The 24,761-nt window shown below is 40.4% G+C and overlaps 1 protein-coding gene across 4 annotated transcripts in view; it reads right to left on the bottom strand.

Annotated features, from left to right (window-relative positions):
- Window positions 1-24,761, bottom strand: part of DOCK4 (dedicator of cytokinesis 4) — a 479,778-nt gene that overhangs the window by 241,499 nt on the left and 213,518 nt on the right. For all 4 annotated transcript variants that reach the window (XM_059885863.1, XM_059885865.1, XM_059885864.1 and 1 more), the window contains exons 6-8: window positions 22,616-22,764; window positions 18,602-18,686; window positions 11,711-11,862 (exon numbers count right to left, since the gene is read on the bottom strand). In XM_059885863.1, the coding sequence (XP_059741846.1) occupies window positions 11,711-11,862; window positions 18,602-18,686; window positions 22,616-22,764 (386 nt within the window). The remainder of the gene's footprint in view (window positions 1-11,710; window positions 11,863-18,601; window positions 18,687-22,615; window positions 22,765-24,761) is intronic.

The raw sequence follows: 24,761 nt of genomic DNA, 5'->3' as shown, positions 1-24,761 counted from the left end.
ACAAATAACAGCCATAAGAGACGTGAACTCATTTGCTGAGGCTGATGGAGCTACTGAATGACAGTGGTGGGTCCTCTGACTACAGAGTCTGACCATTTATGTACTATAGAATGGTACCTATAAGACAAGATATACATCTTGAGTATGGAGAGAATTTCAGATATATTTCATGGACCAGAATTGGGTCATGTAAAAAAAAAAAATCTGCGAGCTAGGACATGGAAGCAACCTAGATGTTCATTGATAGATGAATGGATAGAGTTATAGGCTGTGTGTGTGTGTGTGTGTGTGTATGTATATATATGTATAATGGAATATTACTCAGCCATTAAAAGGAAAGCATTTGAGTCAGTTCTAGTGAGGTGGATGAAACTAGAGCCTATTAAGCAGAATGAAATTAGTCAGAAAGAGAAAAACAAATATCATACATTAACACATATATATATATCAGAGAAGGCAATGGCACTCCACTCCAGTACTCTTGCCTGGCAAATCCCATGGATGGAGGACCCTAGTGGGCTGTAGACCATGGGGTCGCTAAGAGTCGGACACGACTGAGGGACTTCACTTTCACTTTCCCCTTTCATGCATTGGAGAAGGAAATGGCAACCCACTCCAGTGTTCTTGCCTGGAGAATCCCAGGGACGGGGGAGCCTGGTGGGCTGCCATCTATGGGGTTGCACAGAGTCAGACACGACTGACGCGACTTAGCAGCAGCAGCAGCAACACATATATATGGAATCTAGAAAGATGGTACTGATGAACCTATTTGCAGGGCAGCAATGCAGACGCAGACATAGAGAAGACCTGTGGACATAGCTGGGGAAGGAGAGGGGTGGGACTAATTGAGAGAGTAGCATGGAAACATATACATTACCATATGTAAAACAGACAGCAAGTGCGGAATTTGCTGTATGACTCAGGGATCTCAAACCAGTGCTCTGTGTCAACCTAGAGGGGTGGGGTGGGAGGTAGGAGGGAGGCTCAAGAAGATGGGGACATATCTACATCTAGGCTGTTGATATATGGCAGAAACCAATACCATAGTGTAAAGCAATTATCCTCCAATTAAAAAATAAAAGAAATCTGTGCCTCACCAATAATATTCACCACTTTTTCTTAAATGACAGACTTGAGTATACCGAAAAAGAAGGTAGTTTAGGCAATATAAAATTTATACAGAAATGAAGCATTTAATGAAAATGGAGAGTTTAACTGTGTGATGGTAGAAAAAAACATAAAACTTCAGTCAGGTAAGTGAGTAAGGCACCAGCAAGAAAGTCAACTTTATTTGAACTTAATTACTATGAAAAGACTTTTTGTATTTAATCACCAGGATAAGGCTTTTTTAGAAGCACTACTCTGCTGCTATTTTTTCAAAAAAAAGCCCACGCCAGCAGTTTGCACACACAAGCAGACCTATAATAAGCTGAGAACCCATTGGCAGCACTTAGTAGTAGGAATGTTAGTCGCTCAGTTGTGCCCAACTCTCTGCAATCCCATGGACTGTAGCCTGCTAGGCTCCTCTGTCCATGGGATTCTGCAGGCAAGATTAATAGAGTGGATTGCCCTTCTCTAGGGGATCTTCCCAACCCAGGGATCAAACCTGGGTCTCCTACATTGAGGGTGGATTCTTCAACATCTGAGCCACCAGGGAAGCCCTGGTGGCACTTAGGTCATATTAAATATATTCTCTGATAAGAATGAAATACATTAACAGATTAGCCTTAAAACTTAGAATACAGTAGTAACCAAAGTAGCAAAACTTATATGGGTAATAGTCAACAAAAGGACCATGTCATTTTCACTGGCCCATGTAACTTACACTCTCCTGTAGATTAACTGACATATTAATATGTAAATAGGGCTTCCCTGGTGGCTCAGATGGGCAAAGTCAACTGAAAGCCTTCTGAAAGGATTCATCATTCAAGAGGCCATTAAGAACACTTGTGCTTCATGGGAAGATGTCCAAATAACATTAACAGGAGCTTGGAAGAAGTTGATCCATCCTTATGGGTGAGTTTGAGGAATTCAGAACCTCAGTGGAGACAGTAATTGTACATGTGGTAGCAATAGCAAGAGAACTGGAATTAGAAGTGGAGCCTGAAGATTTGACTAAATTGCCACAATCTCACATTTATTTATTTATTTATTTTTACAATCTCACATTTAAACCTTGAATGGATGAGAAGTTGATTCTTAAGGATGAGCAAAAGTGGTTTCTTGAGATGAAATCTACTTCTGGTGAAGATGCTGTGAAGTTGGTTGAAATGATAACAAAGGATCTAGAGTATGATATAAATGTAGCTGGTAAGGAGGAGTTTGAAAGGGTTGACTCCCATTTTGGAAAGAAGCTCTGCTGTGGGTAAAAGGCTATAAAACAGCATTGCATGCTATAGAGAGATCAATCATGTAAAAAAAAGTCAACGAATAGAGCAAATTTCACTGCTGTCTTAGCTGAAGAAACTGCCACAGCCACCTAAGCCTTCACTAACCACCATCCAGATCAATCAGTAGCCATCAATATCAAAGCAAGATAGTTCAGTTCAGTCGGTCAGTCGTGTCCAACTCTTTTGTGACCCCATGAATCGCAGCACGCCAGGCCTCCCTGTCCATCACCAACTCCCGGGGTTCACTCAGACTCACGTCCATCGAGTCAGTGATGACATCCAGTCATCTCATCCTCTGTTGTCCCCTTCTCCTCCTGCTCCCAATCCCTCCCAGCATCAGAGTCTTTTCCAATGAGTCAACTCTTCGCATGAGGTGGTCAAAGTACTGGAGCTTCAGCTTTAGCATCATTCCTTCCAAAGAAATCCCAGGGCTGATCTCTTTCAGAATGGACTGGTTGGATCTCCTTGCAGTCCAAGGGACTCGCAAGAGTCTTCTCCAACACCACAGTTCAAAAGCACCAATTCTTCAGCACTCAGCCTTCTTCACAGTCCAACTCTCACATCCATACATGACCACAGGAAAAACCATAGCCTTGATTAGATGGACCTTTGTTGGCAAAGTAATGTCTTTGCTTCTTAATATGCTAACTAGGTTCGTCATAACTTTCCTTCCAAGGAAAGTTTTTTAATTTCATGGCTGCAATCACCATCTGCAGTGATTTGGGAGCCCCCCAAAATAAAGTCTGACACTCTTTCCACTGTTTCCCCATCTATTTCCCACGAAGTGATGGGACCAGATGCCATGATCTTCGTTTTCTGAATGTTGAGCTTTAAGCCAACTTTTTCACTCTCCTCTTTCACTTTCATCAAGAGGCTTTTGAGTTCCTCTTCACTTTCTGCCATAAGGGTGGTGTCATCTGCATATCTGAGGTTATTGATATTTCTCCCGGCAATCTTGATTCCAGCTTGTGCTTCTTCCAGCCCAGCGTTTCTCATGATGTACTCTGCATAAAGTTAAATAAGCAGGGTGACAATATACAGCCTTGACATACTCCTATTCCTATTTGGAACCAGTGTGTTGTTCCATGTCCAGTTCTACCTGTTGCCTCCTGACCTGCATACAGATTTCTCAAGAGGCAGGTCAGGTGGTCTGCTATTCCCATCTCTTTCAGAATTTTCCACAGTTTATTGTGATCCACATAGTCAAAGGCTTTGGCACAGTCAATAAAGCAGAAATAGATGTTTTTCTGGAACTCTCTTGCTTTTTCCATGATCCAGCAGATGTTGGCAATTTGATCTCTGGTTCCTCTGCCTTTTCTAAAACCAGCTTGAACATCTGGAAGTTCATGGTTCATGTATTGCTGAAGCCTGGCTTGGAGAATTTTAAGCATTACTTTACTAGCGTGTGAGATGAGTGCAATTGTGCAGTACTTTGAGCATTCTTTGGCATTGTCTTTCTTTGGGATTGGAATGAAAACTGACCTTTTCCAGTCCTGTGGCCACTGCTGAGTTTTCCAAATTTGCTGGCATATTGAGTGCAGCACTTTCACGGCATCATCTTTCAGGATCTGAAATAGCTCAACTGGAATTCCATCACCTCCACTAGCTTTGTTCATAGTGATGCTTTCCAAGGCCCACTTGACTTCACATTTCAGGATGTCTCGCTCTAGGTGAGTGATCACACCATCGTGATTATCTTGGTCGTGAAGATCTTTTTTGTACAGTTCTTCTGTGTATTCTTGCCACCTCTTCTTAATATCTTCTGCTTCTGTTGGGTCCATAGCATTTCTGTCCTTTATCAATCCCATCTTTGCATGAAATGTTCCCTTGGTATCTCTAATTTTCTTGAAGAGATCTTTAGTCTTTCCCATTCTGTTGTTTTCCTCTATTTTTTTGCAATATAGTCCACCAGCAAAAAAGATGAGGGCTCAGATAACGGTCAGCATTTTTTAGCAATAAAGTATTTTTGGATTAAGATATGCACATTCTTTTTTTTCCAGACATAACACTCCTGTACACTTAAAAAAACTATAGTATAGTGTAAACATAACTTTAATATGCACTAGGAAGCCAAAAAATCCGGGTGACTTCCTTTATTGTGATACTGACTTTATTTTAGTTGTCTGTGGTATTTTAGTTGTCTGTGATATCAAACCACAGGTTTGATATCTTTACACAAATCCCCTCTCCCTGATATTCCCAGTCCTGTACCCCAGTTTATACACATCCACACTCTGCCCTTTCTCCCCTTCTCTGGTCCTTGACTGGTCTTCCCACCTGCAATTTCAAGCTTGTTTCCTGATACCTCTTAAGGGACCTTGATCCAGACCTCCTTTCTTCTCTGAGTATACCCTTTCCTATGTTACTGGATCCTTCCTGTCAATTCTTAGTAAGCTCAAGCTTCTTCTACTTCAGTTCCTTAAAAAAATAAAAACAAAAAAACTTCAACAGACACCTTGCTACATACCGGTGATTAAAAAATTGGAAACAAACAGAATACTACTAATATTGAAGTTCATGAGAATGGGTATAGAAAAGTGATTAGGGATATGATGCCTGATGAGACAGCATGTTAAAATACGGTCTCACTGTATATACCAGCTGTGTGGCTTTTGGCAAGTTATTAATCTCTCTGATTAATAAGTTTCCTCATCTGTAATAATGAGGACATAGTTAGTTTTCTGCATCTGTAGGCAATACATCTGCAGATTCAACCAACTGTAGACAGAAAATATTCAGGAAAAAAAAAACTCCAGAAAGTTTTCCAAAAAAGCAACTATTTAAACAGGATTTATATTTTATTAGGTATTCTAAGTAGTCTAGAGATGATTAAGAGTATATGGGAGGATGTGCATAGGTTATATGTAAATACTATGCCATTATATAAAACGGACTTGAGTATCTGTGGATTTTGGTACCTGAGGGGTGTCCTGGAACCAATTCCCCACAGATACCAAGGAAAGACTATATTAATAGTGCCTGCCTCCTGGGGTTGTTACAAGGGATACGTAAGTTAATATTTCTTAAACAGCTTAGAACAGTGTCTGGCACATGGTAAGCAATATGTAAGTGTTAGTTAAATGAAATGAATAGAACTGAATAAAGTACAATTACAGATGCTATCTAGGGAATTGATTCCTGACTTTTCTAGCTATACCCTTACAGCCTTGAGAAATTACAAACTTTCAACCAGACAGATGTGCTCTAAAAATATTTTACTCATATAAAACTTAATTTAGTAAATATTTTTTAAACTAAAAAATTCTTTTATGGTGAGAAATTATGTCAAAGACTGGGAAAAACGCACTCAAGAAAAGTATGTTATTTCTCCTTATAACTGAGTCCAGAGTATAGCTGTACCCACCATGCAAATGATATAAAACAAATGAGGAGGAAAAACTGGAAAATAAGCGCGGGCTAGGTATACGTTAGCAAGATGCTGTTAGAATAAGTCTGAATCTTTCCCGTACAGTAAGAGGAGTCTGCAACACGTATTAGAGGCTTAATGTTAGAGGCCATCTTCACGCAGAAACTGTTTGGAAATACGAATGGGCTTTCTAGATATCATCCAGCATCAATGACAAACTGTTCTAAGTTTCTGTCAGAGAACATACCCCTCCTGGTGCTGTGGAAATACCATGTGCTTCACTGATCCACATGGTGAACTAGAAGGGAGTAATTTTCACGTGCTGACTCCTTTTGCATTTGACATCTCCAAGTACTGACTCAAGGTTTTCATCACGGGCACAGGGCAAGAGTCAGTGCTATTTTGCTATTCTTCAAGTATCTTGAGAAGGACTCAATTTCTAAAACAATTTCTATAGTATAGAATATTTCTGAGGCTTTATATTAGTTTCAGTGTTATCATTACCAATAACTTGTAACAATTTATTATCAAGGCTACCAGTGTCTGGAGCTTTCACTCTGGCTAATGAAATCCTTGCTCAGTGATGGAAATGTCCAGAAGCCCTTGATGAGGCTGATGGGGTGGTGTTCAGAGGGCAGACTTTGGGGCCACATGGCTGGCCTGCCACTCTGCTTCACCTCTTACCAGTTTGGTAAACTCAGGCAAGTTTCCTGACCTTTCTGTGCCTGACTTCCTCACCTATACAGTGAGTGCATACAATATATTTCAAGTATTTAAAACAAATTCTGGAAGACATGCTTAATAAAATGCTGGCTGTTTGATTCTTAGAGGAAAGAAGTTAAATGAATAAATTCTAGCCAGTTGTCTGCCTTATGAAAGCAATAAACGTATTTCTTTGCTAATCAAACCTCTACGGGCTTTGTACACGTTGGACACAACTGAGCGACTTCACTTTCACTTTTCCCTTTCATGCATTGGAGAAGGAAATGGCAACCCACTCCAATGTTCTTGCCAGGAGAATCCCAGGGATGGGGGAGCCTGGTGGGCTGCCGTCTATGGGGTCGCACAGAGTCGGACACGATTGAAGTGACATAGCAGCAGCAGCAGCATTCCCTGAATTATACCATCTTTTGCCTACTAAATTTCATTGTTTGGATTGGACTTCAAATGCTGAAAAAGAAAGAAAAATCATGATCTCTTCAGCAAATAAATTACAAGGAATTTAAAAGAGAGAGAGGGAAAGGAAACTACATATGAAAGGTGACCCGTGAAACTTAACCATGCAATGGGTGGACTTTATGTGGGTCTCATGAATCACAAATTCCTTATTTAGAATCAGTAAAACAATAATCATCGGTCAATAGCAGAATAAAATACTGACCAAAAACAGATATTTGATGATGTTAAGGGAATATTTATTGGGGGCGCGGCAGGGAAAGACAGTGAAGCCTGGTGCGCTGCAGTCAGTGAGGTTGTGCTGCAGTCAGTGAGGTTGTGCTGCAGTCAGTGAGGTTGCGAAGGGTTGGACATGACTTAGTGACTGAACGACAAGAATTTTTTTAGAGTTTTTTTCTTTTTTTTTTTTCAGATAGGTGTACCCTGAAATATTTACATATGAAAATTTGACCTCAGGGATTTGCCTCTGTATAAGCTGGGAGCAAAGAGGAGGACTGGAAAGGTATGTGCTGAGTCGATCACTGTTGTCACTGGTGGTGGGTCTGTCTGTGAAGCTTTATGACACTATTCTACTTTTTACTACATCTGAAATTTTTGAACGTAAGAAGTTTAAAAAAAAAAGTATGAGTTGACCTTAAAATACTCACACATCCATTGCTTTCTCTAAACCTCATCTGTTATAGGTGATAGTGATGTTATTTACCTCATTGTTTCTAAGATTACATGCCAGAGCACACTGGAGGGTTTATCTTACGGCCTGCCACGTGGTAAACCTGCAAATGTAACTCAAGGAAGTGAGAAGCAGTTATAATCTCTGTATGTATGCAAATCAAGAAATGAAAAAAATATACTGTTATACTTAAAGGAGAAAAACTGCTAACGAGAAAAAAATAACCCACACATCTCACACTGTATTCGCTGTTGGGCGTAAGAAGAAATACAACAATGCCTCAAATACCTTATTTTGGCTTTACACTACCTTTTTCTGAGAAGATGCAACTATTTTGCAATGCTCAGCTCTGCCAGGAGCAATGAAGGAAACAAGACTTGTCACCAGTTTCAAGATGAAGAACAAGACAGCGGTTAAGTTAAAGGGTCAGGGCAGCAGCTTTCAACTGCAGAGACAAGAATCAAGCCTGTCCTCAGATCTGTGCATCCCAAGGTCTCTTCAAAAGGTAAGTATGAATCCAAGCTACTCATAGCAAGGTTTTGAACACTCCCTAAAAGAATAATCACCACCATGTGAAACCTCAGAAAGTTAAGAAAAGAAATCTGAGATCCTTCCAAACACCTAGTAATTATGTATTTTCATTCTTCCTCATTCTTTTGTCAATCAGCTTCATAGAGATGAAGAGTTTGACAGCTGAGAGCCCATGGCCAAATTCATCAAGTGGAAGCAGGAGAGAGAGATTCAGGCTTGATTTCTCCTAGGGACATTCTATATCCTGTGTGTCACAGAGGGAAATGGAGACTAGAGAGAGAGAGGAAGCAGGATGGGAGTGGTAGAGGGAGAAAGGGGTAAGATGGAGAGAGGGGAAGCCTGGAGGGTGGAGGAGGGAGTCAGGCACAGATATAGCCCAATCACATCACAGACCCAGCTGCTGGGTGGAACCTATGAACTACTGAAAGAGTATTTTGGAAATTCTGCATCCAGGTTTTTTTCTTGCTTTCACCAAGTAAACAGGAATAAAAGAGGAGGAACTCTATCAATCAAAGCCTGAAGGAACATTTCAGAAAATCTCAAAATGTTTATAACAAGACAAAACTGAAAGACAAGCTAATATTAATCTTCAGATCAGATCAGTCGCGCCCGACTCTTTGCGACCCCATGAATCACAGCACGCCAGGCCTCCCTGTCCATCACCAACTCCCGGGGTTCACTCAGACTCATGTCCATAGAGTCAGTGACGCCATCCAGCCATCTCATCCTCTGTTGTCCCCTTCTCCTCCTGCCCCCAATCCCTCCCAGCATCAGAGTCTTTTCCAATGAGTCAACTCTTCGCATGAGGTGGCCAAAGGACTGGAGTTTCAGCTTTAGCATCATTCCTTCCAAAGAAATCCCAGGGCTGATCTCCTTCAGAATGGACTCGTTGGATCTCCTTGCAATCCAAGGGACTCACAAGAGTCTTCTCCAACACCACAGTTCAAAAGCACCAATTCTTCAGAGCTCAGCCTTCTACACAGTCCAACTCTCACATCCATACATGACCACAGGAAAAACCATAGCCTTGACTAGATGAACCTTTGTTGGCAAAGTAATGTCTCTGCTTTTGAATATGCTATCTAGGTTGGTCATAATTTTCCTTCCAAGGAGTAAGCGTCTTTTAATTTCATGGCTGCAATCACCATCTGCAGTGATTTGGGAGCCCCCCAAAATAAAGTCTGACACTGTTTCCACTGTTTCCCCATCTATTTCCCATGAAGTGATGGGACCAGATGCCATGATCTTCGTTTTCTGAATGTTGAGCTTTAAGCCAACTTTTTCACTCTCCACTTTCACCTTCATCAAGAGGCTTTTGAGTTCCTCTTCACTTTCTGCCATAAGGGTGGTGTCATCTGCATATCTGAGGTTATTGATATTTCTCCCGGCAATCTTGATTCCAGCTTGTGCTTCTTCCAGTCCAGAGTTTCTCATGATGTACTCTGCATATAAGTTAAATAAGCAGGGTGACAATATACAGCCTTGACGAACTCCTTTTCCTATTTGGAACCAGTCTGTTGTTCTATGTCCAGTTCTAACTGATGCTTCCTGATCTGCATGCAAATTTCTCAAGAGGTAGATCAGGTGGTCTGGTATTCCCATCTCTTTCAGAATTGTCCACAGGTTATTGTGATCCACACAGTCAAAGGCTTTGGCATAGTCAATAAAGCAGAAATAGATGTTTTTCTGGAATTCTCTTGCTTTTTCCATGATCCAGCAGATGTTGGCAATTTGGTTCCTCTGCCTTTTCTAAAACCAGCTTGAACATCAGGTAGTTCACGGTTCACATATTGCTGAAGCCTGGCTTGGAGAATTTTAAGCATTACTTTACTAGCGTGTGAGATGAGTGCAATTGTGCGGTAGTTTGAGCATTCTTTGGCATTGCCTTTCTTTGGGATTGGAATGAAAACTGACCTTTTCCAGTCCTGTGACCACTGCTGAGTTTTCCAAATTTGCTGGCATAATGAGTGCAGCACTTTCACAGCATCATCTTTCAGGATTTGAAATAGCTCAACTGGAATTCTGTCACCTCCACTAGCTTTGTTCGTAGTGATGCTTTCTAAGGCCCACTTGACTTCACATGAAAATATTAATCTTAGGTCAATGCCATTTGAAAATTACTGGCAAAGGGGAATGTATATTCCTCAAAAACTTTAGCTCAACGGGAATGAGCAAAAGCATGACCTCCTTTCTCCATTTTACATTCCATACGGTTCATTAAATATTTTTAGAGACCATACATGACACAGACAATGTTACAAAGCCATTGGTTAAATTACACTACCTGGAAACCAAGCTTTCTAATACACTTCAATGTGTAAGCAGGTATTATCTCTAAGGAATCTTTCACACCTCTAAAGTCAGTGCTAACCTGTAACATGGATCCTTTTTTCAGGCCTTTATCTTCCCTTTTTAGTGTTGTTGATTTGGGAAGGGGAAAGGGTCTTTTAACTCACTGACTCATTTCCTGCAACAGTGTATAATGAAGATTTGAAACTGTATTCCCATCATTACTTCCACATCTCATAAATCTTGCACTTGCTGTATAAACCAACACCTTTAAACTCTATGGACACAGTTCACTGTTAGGAAGTAGAAAGTATACTTTCTAGCAGGCAATGAATAACATATAACCTAATTCAAAGATTTTATGGCTATAATTGCATTAAAAATAAACTTCACATAGATTTCCTTAAAAAAAGATTTTCTTTTTACCAGAAAAGAAATACTCCAGGATTAGTTTGTGTTTATAAAATAATATGCAGCTCATTGTTGCCTAAAACTGTCAACACTTATTTTATTAATATTTTTTAAAGTGGGGTACAGTTGGATCATTATGTGTGATTTGTGGTATAATTTTAATTCTAATTTCAAATTAAATTTTTTTCATGTAAAAGATGGTGTGGATTGTGCTCAACTTTAAGATTAAAAAGTTTTTACACATAAAGAAGTCTCAAAAAAGGTTAAGACTTCTGGATAACCACCAAAACATCCATTGTAAGTTTTTCTTAAATACTGAAAACTTGCCATAAGAGAACTACAACAGGTAAGACAGAGAAAGAAAAAAGTGTATGTGAAAACTGTTTATTATTTCCTACCTCTGAAACTCTAATGGAAAGGTTTCCAAGTATTTAGTTTTTCCTCAATATCATTTGATGTGAACAGGGTAAGAATAATTTAACTGTTTACTGAAAATTTGAAAAATACAGTGTATTAACCTTGAGATGCAAATGAACTTCAGGGTTTAGAGATATTATGTCTTTTTTGCATTATCAACACAAAACAACTCAAACAAATAACAGACCTGCTATCAATGACATATTTTCATTTAATAATAATTATGGTTCTATGGCCTTTTTGAGTTTTTCAAAACAAACATTTTCATGTCTCATCTCATTTAATTTTCAGGGAAACCTCCAGAAGGTAGGAAGCTTAGAAATTCATAAAGTTCTAGAGATGAGAAAATAGACTGATAGAGTAAAAGTGTACAAGGTCACACATCCCAGAGTTTGCCAGTTGCAGACACCCACCACTCCACCATTAAGAAATTCAAGTCATACCTCCACATGCATTTACCTGATCGGCCGATTCTCTTTACTGTCAAACAGTGAAAAGATGACCTCAAGCTCCTCTCCCAGGTTGGAACACATGAGACTCTTCATCTGCACAAAGAGGTGGTGACTGCTGGCCTGCACCGGGGTATCTTTCTTCCGATGTCGATGCTCCATCTGTATGACACCCACCCAAAAACAAGATCAGTGTAGACCAAGGGAAACAACAGAACCCAACAAACTAGTTAGCTATGGTGTGATCATAACGTCCTGTGCTATTTTTTTGGCTATGGATTTGGTATCCAGTTGGATGTTAAATTCCAAATTTTCTTTCAACTTCTACTGAAGTCTGCAGACCATCAAGAATCCTGCTTTAAGAAGATTTGTTTCTTAATTATTAACATTAAAATGATACCAACTCACAGACAGTGTGAAATGCAAAGGATTCTACTGGTCCCTTGTCAACTCCCAGAGTGAGAACAAATTATTGGTCATCTTTTAAAACATCAGACTAAATTAAAAATCTAACTGATCATTTCACTGATAGGAGTTAATGTAGCTATGATTTCACTTTTCTCATAATTAAAAGTTCTTTTAAATTATACTAAAGTTTTGGTAGTTTTCCAAGACAGGCAGTGGCAAATGATATTCAACCATTAGAACATGAAAATGCTTCTAACCTGATGTGGAGATACAGGGAGGCAGACCTACAAAACTCAGTGAGTGTCTAAAGGCAGGAATAGTCTCTGTGTCCATCTCTAGTTTCTCTTTTAATACAGCTAGCCTGGGCTACACGTGAGAGGTGGGACCAGAAGTAAGAGTTCCCACATGCTAAGGAAGGAAAGGAACCACCCAGGGTTCCAGGGGTGAGAACATGGAAATGATCATTTATTAGCATGTTTGTTATGTGTCTATAACATGCCCAGCACTGGGAATGTGATGATGGGTAAACACAGAAATAGCCTATGCCCTTGTGGAGCTTTTCTACTAGGGGCAACAGCTATCAACAAAACTGTCCCACACGCAGATAGAAAACTGCAACTATGATGAATGGAGGATCTGACTTGTGTCCGAGCAGTCAGAGAAGGCATCTTGGGAAAGCAACACTTTAAGAGCTAAAGGGTGAGAAGGAATTATGAACCATCTAGATAGTGCTTCTCAAATTACCTGCAGTCAAGGACCAGGCTGTTTTCCCCTCTAATCTACTGCAGGTTGATATTTTCATAAAATACAATCAAAATGCCATGGCAATGTCAAAACGTCATAAAGGCTTCTGTACATTTCCTCACCATTTTTCTACTTGGATCAGTTACAAACAGTTCATGATTCAGCCAGCTCTTGGACCACACTGAGCAGAACTGGCCCAGGGTGAGAGCACAGGAAAAACATATAGAAAGGTGGTGTACTAACAGAACAGGTTCTAAGACCTGGAAGATTACTGCTTTCATAACGGACTACTAAAGAGGGCACTTCTTGTGGATCACTTGACAATTGAAAGAAAGGAAGGAAGAGAAAAAGAAAGACGGAAAGAAAAAGCTTGGTGCTTAACTTCAAAGGAGTCATATCTTTGCTTGAAGTTAAGGTACAAAACTCTATGTCTACCTCAGCCACCTTTTAATGTTTCTAAGTATAGTTCAAACACTAATGATTAACTAACCAAGATTTGAATGCAAAAAATGCTATTTACATTTACAGTTATAAATGCAACAACATAAAATCACCAGAATTTTTTTTCATGCTTTTATCATTTAATCTGAACCACTTGAAAAGTAAGTAGCTTAAAAAATGCAATTAATATATCTATAATTGTTGTATACTCAACAGGTACACTGAACACGCCTCTGTAAAAGTGAGGAGTAAGTGCATTTTCTTTTAAAGTGGAAGTCAACATTGTGGTATGTGTTGGCCATAATTACCAGAAAAAGCTTCCTGTAGAGAAAAAGAGCACAATTCTTTTTTCTATGATGGTTGCTCTATTTTTCACTTTAAATATTCCTTTATAACAGGGCAAAGGAAGCATCATACATTCATAAAACTCCATCTCTTTAGTTTCTCAAGTAGTTTTTATTTTCTGAAATTGCTAATTTATTTACTGATTTACTTAAAAGTTCAGGGTAACAAAGCACAAACTTCTATGAAGAAATGAGTAACTACTAAAGGTTAGAGCTGGAAAAACAGATATAAGAACTAGGAGATGTATGTTCTTTACTTCAAACAGTGCAAAGTTCCCAGCATCCATCATGACATTCACTAAACACTGAACGGAAGAATTAGCTCCCTTACTCATGCAGAGAATCCAATATATCTAGATCAGTGGTTCTCAACCTTGGCTGCACTTTAGAATCACCAAGAGAGCTTTTAAAAAATACTTATGTCCAGGTCTTATCCCAGAACAATTAAATTAGAATTTCCAGGGGGTGGGGGTCCAGAGAGGAGAAGTTTTAAAAGCTCCCCAGGTGATTCTAATGTGCAGTGAGGGCTGAGAATCACTGATTGAGATCACGCGAAGAGAGATGCAAATCCTAGCAGATTGAAAAATGTATTGTTACATCTTTTGTATAATTACTGCCTTGAAACATTTGGTCTCTGAAATTACCTCTCTTCCCTCACCTATAATGTTTCCAAGCCTAAGATGGATTTGAACTTGAGTAGGTTATGAGGACTTGTTTATCTTTTGGTAATTTACTACTTTGGAGAAGTGCTAAAAATATCTCTGTGAAGATATTATTACAACAGCAAAATGAAAAAGGCAAGTCCATACTTCAAGAGCTATGATTTGATAGTTAAAACACAGAAACAAAGCTCTGTCTCTGAAATAGACAAATCTATCTCTGAAATAATTTACAGTTATAAAGGCACTTAGCAGTTACTCTAAATGTAATTACATTTTAACTAGACCTTTGGGGAAAGAAAGAGATGTATTCCAAAGACTTAATAAAGTGATACAAATTTTTGATGCTCACCAATGCATCAATTACTGGGTGAACTGTCTATATACACCAGGGTTCTCACCTTCAGCACTACTGATAATTGGGGCTGGTATTCTGTGTTGTGAGAGCTTTGTGGGACGTTTACCATCTTCTGGCATGTACCCACCAGATGCCAATAGCACCTCTCCTGACCCCCTGCTCCACACCATCCCCAATTGTGACAATCAAAACTTGTCTACAGACATTGCCAAATGGACTCTATGTTCGATAACCACTGGCCTACCCACTAAGGATCACACAGCAAGCTGCTAACGTGATCTTACAAAAACAAAGAAAGTTTCCTAAAAAGATTCTCCTTATGCACAAATTAACTAGAGAATCCAGCCAATAAGGTCTTCTTTTATTTACCGAAGGATCAAGCTCTGGTCATTGGCAGTAAACCAAGTGGACATATGTTAACACTGTGAGGCTTAGCACATTTCGCTGCTTAGATTAGGTGAGAAAGATCTGCTAACAAGGCTATCAAAAAACCGAAAACAAGACTTTCTTTTTTTTTCTAATGATGCAATATGGAATTAGTAAGATGCAAACACCTGTGTTTCAAATATGACATGGAAAAGACACAGCAAAAGAAGAGAAGTAGCAACAATTAATCCAATGTCCTGTGTTGGCGCATTTTACCTCCATGACAGGATCCTTGATGCATGAGTGACAATAAATCACTACCCCACCCCCAGCCACACGGGATTTGGTGGTGGTGCCTGCCCACTCTCCTAGATGAAGTCAGCACAGTCAGTCATGTTTACATAGAGAAAAGGGCCAGTGCTACAGACAACCTGATTACTGCTGCACCAGGACATAAACAGGAACTTGAAGCTGCCTTAGAGAAAAAACATGTCCTTCTGAAGTTTATAATTATTCGAGGTTTCCTGGAGTACTGTCCCAATTTCATTTAAAATCACAATGTTTCTGACAAATGAAGACTGTGAACTAAGTTCTGAGCTATAAAATACAAAAAAAAAAAAAAAAATCCTTATCATCTGTCAGTCATCACAGCCCAGATGAGACCCCAGAATCCTATCAACATAACACTCCCAGCAGCCACAACTAAGAAATTGGAATGTCCAAAGAGACGAAATAAATTTCTCATCCTATAGATGACATTAAGTAAAAAGCAGATAGATAAAATTACATACATACAAAATCAAACTTGGGAAAATAAAACATATTTTTGTCAGATACTGTTAGTTGGTTATGAAATATCTGACATCCCTAACTAAATATGGGGATGTGATCATGCCCTAGCCAAAGAAATATAACGGCAAGTATTGTGTGGGGTTTCCAAAAGGGCTCATAAAGTAGCTGAGTCAACTGAAAGAAATCATTCTCCTTCCTGCTGTTGGAGAGCAATGTAATGGCTAGAGTTCTTGCAGCCATGTTGTACTATGAAGCATCCTGGATAAAGGATCCTTTTTTTGCTTCTGACATCATGAATCCACAAACAAGCCCAAGACCTGCTGCCTGGGCTTGTATACTGTCAAAGAGAAATAAATTTCTATCATGTCTAAGCTTCTATTATTTATTTCATTGAACGCAGTCAAATCTAATTTTAAGAAGTAGCACAGTAAAATTCACTCAGTCATGTCTGACTCTCTGTGACCCCATGGCCTATACAGTCCATGGAATTCTCTTCTCCAGGAGATCTTCCCAGTCCAGGGATCAATCCCAGCCTCATGCATTGCAGGCTGATTCTTTACTAGCTGAGCCACCAGGGAAGCCCAAGAATACTGGAGTGGGTAGCCTATCCCTTCTCCAGTGGATCTTCCCAACCCAGGAATTGAAGCGGGGTCTCCTGCACTGCAGGTGGGTTCTTTACCAGCTGAGCTACCAGGGAAGCCCCAAAGACACAGCACGTAAGGTAATAATTATTCTTGCCACCATGCCTTTCTAACAAGGATGAAATAAAGATGAGAAAAGAATGAAGACTGACTGAATGCTTAGGTGCTTTGCAAATGTTATCTGTCAAGGAAAGGCAGTTCACATGCATGTCTTATTTAATCTCCCAAACAAACATGATAAGAATGATTTCTTCATTTAATAAATGAAGAAACTGAAGCTCTGAAACATTGAGCAATAAGTCCAAGATCAGAGAGCTGGTAGAAGGAAGAGATGAAATTCAAATCTAGTTTTTTTGATCTACAGCCATGGTCTTCTCATAATATCATAATGACTTCAAAACCATTAAGTGATTGCTTACTGAGTGCAAAGCACTGTACGAGATGATTTCAGACATAACAAAGGGAGGTAAGACATGGTGCTCACTCTGAAGAAACTTCAGATTGATTGAGAAATTAAAACAAAAGTGAGAGACAAAATTTGATGCCCAATAGTTAAATAAACTATAATAAAAATATCCCATTAGAGGATGTGTCTGACAAATTCTAGTGATTTTGTTATACACACACACACACACACACACATATATATACACACACACACACATAAGCTAAGACTTAGTGATGACTTTAAACTTTACTTTTAATCATCTCTGCCCTCCTCCCTCCAACCACTCTTTAACTGTGTTTTGGCTCTGTACTTGACACTCCACTTAGCACTAATATCACAGAGGGGTGCAGCATGGAACACCACTCTCAAGAAGCTCAATGTAAAGGAAATTCTTCACAGAAAAAGAATTTATTCCAGCTGACATAATGAGCGTTAAATAATCTGAACAGATTGATGACAAAGGAAAAAAAACTGAATGTGGTATTAAAAATCACTTTATCAAATGAGACATATGCATATTGGATTTACGAATGATTTTTTTCTCATGTTTTTCAGATAATCTCAGGTCAAGAATAATCTGCGATTCTATGAAGAATGTTATAAATTTGGGAAGCTACCTCCAAAGAGGCAGGATCTTCCAAAAGGAATCCACTGTTGACCACAGTCATTCCTCCTTGGAACATTATGGAAAGATACAGCAGTAACTAAAGCAAAGCAAAATTACACCTGGGATGATGACTGAATGTCTTTCCAGCCACAATTTTCTTTGATTTGAGGTTTTAAAAGAGCTTAGTGAATAACAGGGACTTCCCTGGTGGCTCAGTTGGTAAAGAACCCACTGCAATGAATAAGACCCAGGTCTGATCCCTGGGTCAGGAAGACCATAGAGAGGAAATAGCAACCCATTCCAGTATTCTTATCTGGGACATCCCATGGACAGAGGAGCCCTGGCAGACTACAGAGCCTGGGGTTGCAAGAGTGAAAGATGACAGCGACTGAAACATCACCCCACCAGGGAATAACAAGAGATTAGGTAAACTGTATACAAATATTAAGAATAGGAGGCAAAATACAAGACAGATGGATCATTCAGGGAACCTAGATGCCAAGTAAACAACTAGACTGTAACCTATCATGTAACTAGGTAAAAACTCAAGTCATGGGTGGTGTCGTGGTGGGCGATATGACCAAATATCTTATGATTATTAATAAGCTTCAGTACTCAGAAATGGTCTCGGAGAGATGGGGGCTAAGACCAGCATTTGGAGACCAAGGAGGAGACCCTTTCAGGAGTCTGTGCATGTAGTGATAAGATGGGATGGAAGGGAGTTAACACGCTGATGAGCACTAACTGGAAACACAACAATGTCTTGATACATGACAGATAAATATACAACTTGTGAGCATTTCACTAGTCCAGGCAAAGTACAGAGATTTAGGAAAAGAACCTAAAACTTCTTTGGCTTTACTTCCTAGTACCTGGGAGTTGAGGACTCAGTAGGAATGTCAGGTAATTCTGAGACAGGTAAATTATCTCAGTTTTGTACTTGGGGCAGGGTCACCTCAGCTCTCAATTCTCTTTACTTGCTCCAAATTAAACCTGGAACATCCTGTTCTTACAAAATCAAGCAAGTATGAAAAGTGTCATGGAAACCAGAAAATCAGCAGTGAGACTGTGAGCCACAGATTGCTATACCTACCAATCGGTAGAGCTCAGTAATGCTGATGTCCTCTGGATCCACCATCGCATACTCTTTCCTAGGCACCAGGTCCAGTCCCAGTTGTCTAGAGAACAAATTGCAAATGTTTGGAAGAAAAGTCACCTCAACAGAATATATTTAAAATAATTATCTTTACTGTATCACTCTAAAAAACATTCAATACATCACCCTTTGTGCTTCTCTCACCCAAACTCTTTACCTTATATTAACCCTTTGCAGTGCTCGGACTAAGTAAGGAGGCTGAACACTGGGTATAACTTGAGAAACAGAAGATTACAAAGGCGAGGAAACAGGGATGGGGTGGGGATGGGCCGGCCCTCTTGGTGCAGTGCTTTTGCCACTGGGGGCCTTGGTTCTACAGAGTGGGGAGCCTTTAGCACCCTGCAAACTATTACCACAGAAACCCTTCCTCATTGTGCTGGCCTGGAAACTAGACATAGACATCATTTTGTTCTAGAACACAGAGTTGAGGAGAGGGAAGCCTGGCCTTGAGGATTTGACCTGGCACCAGAGGTTGGTTTTATGCTAACACAGTCACTGAACTGCTCTGGGGCATCAGGAAGGAAGAATGAATTGATTCTCCCTCCACCAGCATCATCACAGGAAAGTCAGAGGACAGCACAGGGCTCTATGGAGAATGGAGAATGCCATTGTTGTAACTCTGTTTGAGGCTTTCAGGCAAGAACACTTCTTCTGATGGCCCTGATAGGGAATGAGATGACTATCTCCTCCTTCTCCCAAGCTTCCTCCACTTTTGTTTTCCCTTTCAGTAAGAAAACTATATTTAAAGGAATACAGTAAATGCACAATCTGTAAACTGTAAGACATTTTAAATAAGTTGTCAAACTCAAAGAAAGCAAAATCAGACCTCTGAAAATGCATGAATTTGAGGATGATCTAAATAAATTATATTGCTCATTTTCATACATCCATGTTTTACCAACTTACCATAAATTAGCCATAGAATTGCCCAAAGCATAAGCTGGAACTTACATGAGTCAAAACTGAGCCATGATTCAGTCATAATTAATGTTTTTCCCTCTTTTCCCTTCCTTATGTCATTATCTTCCTTCCTAAAACTGAAAAAGTATCATCTTCTTGCCTGCTCTGTATTTCTAAGCTATTTTTGATAAGCTAACTTCATCCAACTTTCTTCCTATTTACAAACTAGTCTTTTAAAGGAGGACTGGCATGATGACTAAGGCCCAACATGATTCAGACAACCAAGTTTTTTTCAAAACAAAAAGGAAAAACATTCAAAAACATTCAAAACATGAAAGATGGGCAGCCTAAGTCATGGTCAAACAGTCTTCAGATCTACCCCTCAAAGGGCCACACCATTACACACAGTGAGACTGGAGGCTCCCTGCACATGGCTGGCATATCCCATCTCTCAGGAAAGCGCTCCGTGCTGTGAATCACATTGGTCTGGAGTGGACGAGGCCTTAGATCTCTTCTGGCTCAACTTATTCCTTTGACAAGCGACAAGCAAAGAAACTGAAGTCAAGGAGGGCTCAGGAATTTGCCTCACATCTTAAAAGAGGAGAATTTCCAGTTCAGTGTCTTGCTGTATTCCACCCCTGCCCTTGATTCCCCACAAGGAATGAATCTCCCCAAGATTAATGAATTAGGGCTGCTCTCTTGACTGTCTATAAAAGGATGAATGGCACAGCTCACTCAGCGAAATAACAGAAGGACTCTGGACAAGATAGAGGTTTAAAATGTGTTATATACTTCACTCCTGTAGTATATATGTTAGCAGGAATCAAAACTGCCTTTTGATAAAGTGACGTCCTACACTTAAAGGAAGCATTACTCTTGATTTCAAATTGGTTTTTCCAGATTCAGTAAGAGGCAAAATCATCTGTGGTATCTTTTACTGCCTTCTTCTTTCCTATCTGCTTTTCTTTTTTTCTGTTGCTCTAAGATGCTCTGATCAACACAGGATCACAATAAACTGTGTGGATCACAATAAATTGTGGAAAATTCTGAAACAGATAGGAATACCAGACCACCTGAGCTGCCTCTTGAGAAACCTGTATGCAGGTTAGAAAGCAACAGTTAGAACTGGACATTGAACAACAACTGGTTCCAAATAGGAAAAGGACTATGTCAAGGCTGTATATTGTCACCCTGCTTATTTAACTTCTATGCAGAGTACATCATGAGAAACGCTGGACTGGAAGAAACACAAGCCGGAATCAAGATTGCTGGGAGAAACATCAATAACCTCAGATACGCAGATGACCCCACCCTTATGGCAGAAAGTGAAGAGGAACTAAAGAGCCTGCTGATGAAAGTGAAAGAGGAGAGTGAAAAAGTTGGCTTAAAGCTCAACATTAGGAAAACTGAATCATGGCATCATGATTCTGGTCCCATCACTTCATGGGAAATAGATGGGGAATCAGTGGAAAGAGTGTCAGACTTTATTTTTTGGGGCTCCAAAATCACTACAGATGGTAAATGCAGCCATGAAATGAAAAAACACTTACTCCTTGGAAGGAAAGTTTTGACCAACCTAGACAGCATATTAAAAAGACTAGATGTTACTTTGTCAATAAAGGTCCATCTAGTCAAGGCTATGGTTTTTCCAGTAGTCATGTATGAATGTGAGAGCTGGACTATAAAGAAAGCTGAGCGCTGAAGAATTGGTGCTTTTGAACTCTGGTGTTGGAGAAGACTCTTGAGAGTCTCTTGGGCTGCAGGGAGATCCAACCAGTCCATTCTAAAGGATATCAGTTCATTGGAAGGACTGATGTTGAAGCTGAAACTCCAGTACTTTGGCCAACTCGTGCGAAGAGTTGACTCATTGGAAAAGACTCTGATGCTGGGAGGGATTGGGTGCAGGAGGAGAAGGGGACGACAGAGGATGAGATGGCTGGATGGCATCACCGACTGGATGGATATGGGTTTGTGTAAACTCTAGGAGTTGGTGATGGACAGGGAGGCCTGGCTTGCTGTGGTTCATGGTGTCGCAAAGAGTCAGACACAACTGAGCAACTGAACTGAAGATGCTCTGAAGGTTCAAACAGTGAATGGGGACTTGGGGAGAGAGGGAGGCCATGACCTTATAGGATACCAAGGGACCACTTATCTTCCTACGCTTGAGCCCCCATAAGCCTAACATCATAGTCTAAGTTGGCTTATTCTAATTTCTCACCAATACATTAACATTCATATTTAGCACAATATCAGCCTCAATCACTGCTTTAAATTACTAGATTTAGTATTTAAAGTACTTGGTTAGTATTTTAGATTAGTCAGTTATGTCTTTTTTCTTTTTTTTTTAAGAGCAAATCTTGGTCAAGATCAGTTTTTTATCAAGTTTTCCCAAGCAGCTCCTCAAAAGACACTAACACATATGCACAGGCAGAATCAGGGCAGTAAGGAAAGCCACCCCTCACCCTTTCCCCACCACCACCCAGGATACCTGCCCCTAAGACTTTTAACAGAAGCTATCTCCCTCCACATAACATCAACAATCTATTACTACAACAGAAAAGAGGGATGTATTTAGAAAGAAAAATGCATGTCAAACCTAAAGCCTTTTTGAAACAATGTGGAGAAGGAAATGGCAATCCACTCCAGTATTCTTGCCTGGAAAAGTCCATGGACAGGGAAGCCTGGTGGGCTTCAGTCCATGGGGTTGCAAAGAGTCAGACACGACTGAGCACACAGTAGTAATACTCTCAGTGGAAGTTACATATCTGACTGACCCCAGTGAACATTTTGTATTTCCTGAGCATGTGCCCACTGTCAGACCACACAGGGCAGTTGAGAACTGACAACATCCTGGGACCCATACCAGCCCTAGAAGATGCGGTTGTCAGCTCTATCAGTGACAGTCTGCACTAAGCCCCCCAAAGGAGAAAACTGGAAAAGCTTCCTCTGGTGTTTTCCAGAGATATGAGCACACGGTGGCTCACACCTCTGTTGCAGTCACACCCTCGTGTGCACCCACCAGAGCTCATCCCTGCGGTGGCGGGTACTCACTCGTTGCCCCAGTCCAGGCGGGCGGTGATGTGGCGCTTCACGTCTTTCATCCGGTCATGGGTGAGGTGCCCCACCAACACCTGCCGCCGCAGATCCAGGATTTCATTCATGATATGCCACAGGCGGTGGAAGAGATCACCTTCATTTCTCTAGGAAACACGCAAATGTGGAGATTCAGCAGTCAGACACTGGACACGGGGTAACCACAGAGAGCAGAGGGCGAGTCCCATTTACCCTCTATGTGCTGGGCACTCTGAAGACAGACTTTGCATTAACTCTCTCCTCGGGTCCTAAAACGTACTCACTTCCCTACACCCTTTCATCCTGTTTCACAATGCTGCTCTCCTGCTCAAGAATCCAAATCCAACTTCGCTTCTCAGGCTCCCCAAAACACACATCATATCACAAGATCCTGATGACATCTCCACACCTGAGTTTGGCCTGATCTCTGACTTCACATTCTCTACTTCCCTTTCCACCTCAAATCCTCTCTTTCTTTGCTGCTGCTAAGTCACTTCAGTCATGTCCGACTCTGTGCGACCCCATAGATGGCAGCCCACCAGGCTCCCCTGTCCCTGGGATTCTCCAAGCAAGAACACTGGAGCGGGTTGCCATTTCCTTCTCCAATGCATGAAAGTAAAAAGTGAAAGTGAAGTCGCTCAGTTGTGTCCGACTCCTAGCGACCCCCTGGACTACAGCCTACCAGGCTCCCCCGTCCATGGGATTTTCCAGGCAAGAGTACTGGAGTGGGGTGCCATCGCCTTCTCCGTCTCTTTCTTTAGCTCCCTCCAATTCTACTGTCCTTCAAGGCTACAGCTGACTTCCACCTGCCTCAGGAAATCGTCCCTGACAGCTCTTGCTCACATGCTTTTCTCCCTTCTCTGAAGTATGGCTGCATGTAATGAAAGCCAATTCAAAGGAAAATCTTATTTTTGAATTACTTCTTGTGTGTTGGTCTTGATGCTTTACTGTTTCCCATCAGAAGCTGGGTACATAGAGGACTCTAACGCTCATTCATTGATAAATTTTCACTGCTAGCATCTGGCCAGTATTTAGACTTTAAAAAAATGTTTTCTTTCTAACTTATTAAATTTTCGGGTAAATTCAAGCTAACCTCTTGTGAAATTCATCAAGCGAGGACGATTAGTTGGAAAGAAGATTGGTTCAACTCCTGGCTTCAAATCTTGGTTTTGCCACTTAACTAGTTTTATAGGCTTTGAGTATGGCTTTTGTCATCTGTGAAACACGCACATGGAAGGTTATTAGAGATAACATTTGTGAAGAGAGCCAGATAAGACAGTGATTAAGAGCACAGACTTGAAACATGAACTACCTCACTCTGCATTCTAATTTGGCCCTTCACTGGCTAAACACCTGTGGCAATGTATCAACCTCATGGAGCTTGTTTTCCTATCTGCAGAGTGGCTATCATAGGACTTATCTCACAGGCTTGTTATGAAGATTGATGACTTTGTATATTAAAACTCTGAGAACGATGTTTGACCCACAATAAATACCATGTAAGTATCAGGTGTTACTAGTGGTGTTATCATTACACTTTTGATCCAGAATAAACTTATAAACTTAAATCCAGATCCTTTAATAAATACTGAATCTTTATCAAAATCTAGGTGTATGTCTCTTACCCACAGATATTTAGGGTAAGCCTTTGGTAAGTATTTCACCTTTCATTAACTCTTCATCTTTCTTAAGCACAAGCTATGCTTTCACTTTCTATGAAAACTATTAATAGGCTATATGAATAATGGTATGAAAGTATTGAGATTATCATTTACCAGAAGTCCTCTACAGAGATAAGCTGCCAAAAATACCAAATTCTGTCTAGTCATAACATTTTTTTTTTTACTTTACAATATTGTATTGGTTTTGCCATACATCAACATGCATCCGCCACAGGTGTACACGTGTTCCCCATCCTGAACCCCCGTCCCACCTCCCTCCCCATATCATCCCTCTGGGTCATAACATTCTTTAGGGAAAAAAAAAAAGTGGAGATGGATCTTCTGCTTCATTGATGCTTGGTGACTAGAAGTGTTCTGGGGAACTGAGTAGGTTAGACAATGTGCCAGTTGAGCAAGAAACATTCTCCATGACACCATCCCTTATTCTCTGAGCTAGACGTAAT

This window comes from Bos taurus, chromosome 4, assembly GCF_002263795.3.
Source record: "Bos taurus isolate L1 Dominette 01449 registration number 42190680 breed Hereford chromosome 4, ARS-UCD2.0, whole genome shotgun sequence".
Classification (NCBI taxonomy): domain Eukaryota; kingdom Metazoa; phylum Chordata; class Mammalia; order Artiodactyla; family Bovidae; genus Bos; species Bos taurus.
Note: the sequence above shows the minus strand (reverse complement) of the source record. Positions and strands in the feature narration are given on the sequence as shown.